The 4352-nt window shown below is 41.8% G+C and overlaps 1 protein-coding gene across 1 annotated transcript in view; it reads left to right on the top strand.

Moving 5' to 3' along the window:
• The window catches only part of LOC106878592 (G-protein coupled receptor 143), a 15651-nt gene that overhangs the window by 2126 nt on the left and 9173 nt on the right, over positions 1–4352 (top strand). Inside the window, exon 2 of the mRNA XM_014927847.2 lies at positions 2721–2809. Within this exon, the coding sequence (XP_014783333.2) occupies positions 2754–2809 (56 nt within the window). The 5' untranslated portion in view covers positions 2721–2753. The remainder of the gene's footprint in view (positions 1–2720; positions 2810–4352) is intronic.

The following is a 4352-nucleotide window of genomic DNA, read 5'->3' as shown; positions in this document are numbered from 1 at the left end:
GAGTTTAGTGTCCAATTTAACTCGATTTTGATTTAACTTGCCTCAACAGGTCTTTGCAAGTGGAAGTTTAGTGTCCAATTTAACTCGATTTCGATTTCACTTGCCTCAACAAATCTTCGCAAGTGGAGTTTAGTGTCCAATGAAGGAAGGAAGGCATGCATAAGTGGACTGGCTGAGGCCTTAGATTTAGGTCTCACTTGGCTTGCCGGATCTTCTCACGCACAGCATATTTCCAACTGGCAGAGTTTCTACAGCTGGATGCCCTTCCTAACGCCAACCACTCAGAGAGTAACAACAACAAATGCAACAACAACAACGATTTAAAATTTTGCCACAGGAGCAGCTTGGGTTAGGCTATTAAGTCGATTGCATTGACACCAGTGTGTAACTGGTACTTATTTAATCAACCCCCCACAAAAGGATAAAAGGCAAAGTCAACCTTGGCGGAATTTGAACTCAGAACATGGAGACTGATGAAATGCTGCTAAGCATTTGACCTGGCGTGCTAAAAATTCTGCCTGCTTGAAAGTACCGTCTGTCTGAAGTCCTTGTTATGACTTAACAGGCAGTTCAAACCCCCGGTTCCCCAGCAGACATTACATCTTCAATCAACAATATCACAATATTGCATACTGTGCGACGTCTTCAATAATAATACTCTTTTTACTCTTTTACTTGTTTCAGTCATTTGACTGGGGCCATGCTGGAGCACCGCCTTTAGTCGAGCAAATCGAACCCAGGACTTATTCTTTGCAAGCATAGTACTTATTCTATCGGTCTCTTTTGACGAACCGCTAAGTTACGGGGACGTAAACACACCAGCATCGGTTGTCAAGCAATGCTAGGGGGACAAACACAGACACACACACACACATATATATATATATATATATATATATATATATATACAATGGGCTTCTTTCAGTTTCTGTCTACCAAATCCACTCACAAGGCTTTGGTCGGCCCGAGGCTATAGTAGAAGACACTTGCCCAAGGTGCCACGCGGTGGGAATGAACCCGGAACCATGTGGTTGGTAAGCAAACTACTTACCACACAGCCACTCCTGCGCCAATAATAATAATAATAATCCTTTCTACTGGAAGCACAAGGCCTCAAATTTGGGGGAAGGGATTAAGTCGATTACATCGACCCCCCAGTGTTTCACTGGTACTTATTTCATCAACCCCAAAAGGATGAAAAGCAAAATCGACCTCGGTGGAAATTGAACTCTGAACCACTAAGCATTTCACCTGGCATGCTAACGATTCTGCCAGCTTGCTGCCTCGATACTACTACTACTACTAATAATGATAATAATAATAATAATAATAATAATAATAACAATAACAACAACAACAACAACAACAACAACAGCAATAACAATAATAATAATCCTTTCAACCGAAGGCAGAAGGCCTTGAAATTTAGAGGAAGGGGACATGTTGATTACATCGACCCCAGTGTTTCACTGGTACCTAATTTATCGACCCCGAAAGGAACATAAAGATGGATGAAATACTGCTAAGCATTTTGTCCAGCGTGCTACCACCTTAATAATATTTAATAATAATAATTATTACTACTCTAGGCATGGCCTTGAAAATTTTTTGGCGGGAAGAGGGCTAGTCAATATACATTGATCCCAGTGTATCAGCACTGACCAGTAGAATCATCTCCTTCCACCACCACCCTTTGTGACTCCCCATCCTCATTCTCAGTACTCTCATCCTACTCCACCGCACTGTCTACCTTTCTTGTTTGTTGAGGTTTAGTTTTTTGTATAGAAGCCACAACTTCCAAAGTCATTCCAGGGTTGTCCTGCTTGGTATCTGGTGCTGATGAGGAAAAAAGGAGCCTGAAATACATTCTTGAGTTGACAAAGGTTACTCTGAAATGACTGGTGGTGTATTAACACCTGCTGCTTAAAGCAAGAATTTTCTCTACACCAAACATGACCTTTTTACAGGCCAAATATGTCTCAAACATATTTGAATTGACCTAAATGTTGCTTATTACTGTTGCTTTTTTATCTTGCAAGGTACCTGGTGACCCTGTCAATGATGGTGCCACATAAAAAACATTAATACTGGTACCATATTAAAAACACTGGCGCTGGTTCTGCATAAAAGGCACCCAAAATACTCTATGAAGTGGTTGGCATTAAGAAGGACATCCAGCCATAGAAACCATACCAAAACAGACAGTGGAACCCAGTGCAGCTTCTGGCCTTGTCAGCTTCTTATCAAACCATCCAATCCATGCTAGCATGGCAAACAGACGTAAAATGATGATGATGACGACAGCTGGGGGGTACAGAATTAGGATGTGGGACCCATAAGAAAGCTGGGGAACAGAATTAGACTGTGAGACTCAGAAGAGAGCTGGGGTGGGGGCACAGAATTAGGCTGTGGGACCCAGAAGAAAGCTGGGGAAAAGAATTAGATTCTGGGATTCAGAAGGGAAGGGAGATGGGGGCACAGATTCAGGCTGTAGGGCACAGAATCAGATTGTGGGGCACATAAGAGAGTTGAGGTCACAGAATTTGTTTGTATGACACCGTAGAGAGCTGGGGCATAGAATAGAGTTGTGGGGAAATGGCAAAAAATAAAGGACTTAAACCATAGCTGTGGGACCTTGATAGGATATAGATGATGATGACGACAGCTGATAATGATGACAACAGCTGATAATGATGATGATTATGTTTTTTCTCCTTTAGGTCTGGATAGAATTTCACTGCATCAGCTCCTACATGTGGAACTTTACCTATGCTCTCGATATACTCCTGGCAACCCACAGTAAACCCAGGTAAGTCATTTTTACCTTTTAAACCCCAGGTGTCCACCTCAATTACTATCTATCACTTTCTCCCTCCCTCTCTCTTTCCTTTTCTCTTGCTCTTTTCCCTCTCCCTCCTTCCCTCCCTCTCTCTTTTTTCATCTCTAGCACCCTCTCCTTGCATCATATGCTCCCAACACACACACACACACACACACACACACACACAGACACCGATGAACATACACACACACACCGATGCACATACACACACTCAGAAGAACATATACAGAGAGACACACATATATATATATGTGTGTGTTTGTGCAGTGGAGGCGCAATGGCCCAGTGGTAAGGGCAGCGGACTCATGGTCGTAGGATCGTGGTTTCAATTCCCAGACCGGGCGTTGTGAGTGTTTATTGAGCAAAAACACCTAAAAGATCCACGAGGCTCCGGCAGGGGATGGTGGCGAACCCTGCTGCACTCTTTCACCACAACTTTCTCTCATTCTTACTTCCTGTTTCTGTTGTGCTTGTAATTCAAAGGGTCAGCCTTGTCACACTCTGTGTCACGCTGAATATCCCCGAGAACTACGTTAAGGGTACACGTGTCTGTGGAGTGCTCAGCCACTTGCACGTTAATTTCACGAGCAAGTTGTTCCGTTGATCGGATCAACTGGAACCCTCGGAGTGCCAACAACGTTTGTGCACATATCTCGCGCATAGATGTGTGCACATTAACAAAGATATCTATATACAAATATCGCTAAACATTTTGCCTGGCATGCTAATGATTCTGCCAGCTCACCACCCTAATATTATCTTTAATATTCTTTTCTACTCTAGGCACAAGGCCCGAAATTTTGGGGGACGGGGCCAGTTGATTAGATCGACCCAGTACACAACTGGTACTTAACCCTTTTGTTACTGTATTTATTTTAAGATGCTCTGTGTTTCTTTCAATTACTTTAAATATAACAAAGAATTTAGTAAAATAACTTAGTTACCATTCAGCTAGTGTTAGGAACATAAATTGTGACTAAGTTTTGGTGGAAGATTTTAATTCAAAACTTATGAAAACAAGACATTTGTACTCAGAGACAGAGCCGGTTTCAGCCTGGTTGGTAACGAAAGAGTTAATTTATCAACTCCGGAAGGATGAAAGGCAAAGTTGACCGCGGTGGAATCTGAACTCAGAATGTAACAGCAGACAAAATACCGCTAAGCATTTCGCCCGGCATGCTAACAATTCTGCCGGCTTGCCACCCTAATATTATTTTTAATATTGTAAAATAAATTTGTATTTTTTCCTCTTATCTCTTTCCTTTGATATTTAACCACGTGTAATCACCAACCATACTTTCGATCTGTCATATATATATATATAATACACTTCACTTTATCGTGCAGTTACTGTTAATACTTCATTTAGAGAATTAACATTGCTTGTTTTCACTTTTTCGATATCAGTGAAGAATTTCACTGGAAAAATATACATAAGGTTGCCAAGAATTTATACCTCTCATCGAAGGTCGGTAGCTATCGGACGCTGACGAAGGGAAATAACCCTGAA

The sequence above is a fragment of the Octopus bimaculoides genome, chromosome 30, assembly GCF_001194135.2.
Source record: "Octopus bimaculoides isolate UCB-OBI-ISO-001 chromosome 30, ASM119413v2, whole genome shotgun sequence".
NCBI classification, from domain to species: Eukaryota; Metazoa; Mollusca; class Cephalopoda; order Octopoda; family Octopodidae; genus Octopus; species Octopus bimaculoides.
Note: the sequence above shows the minus strand (reverse complement) of the source record. Positions and strands in the feature narration are given on the sequence as shown.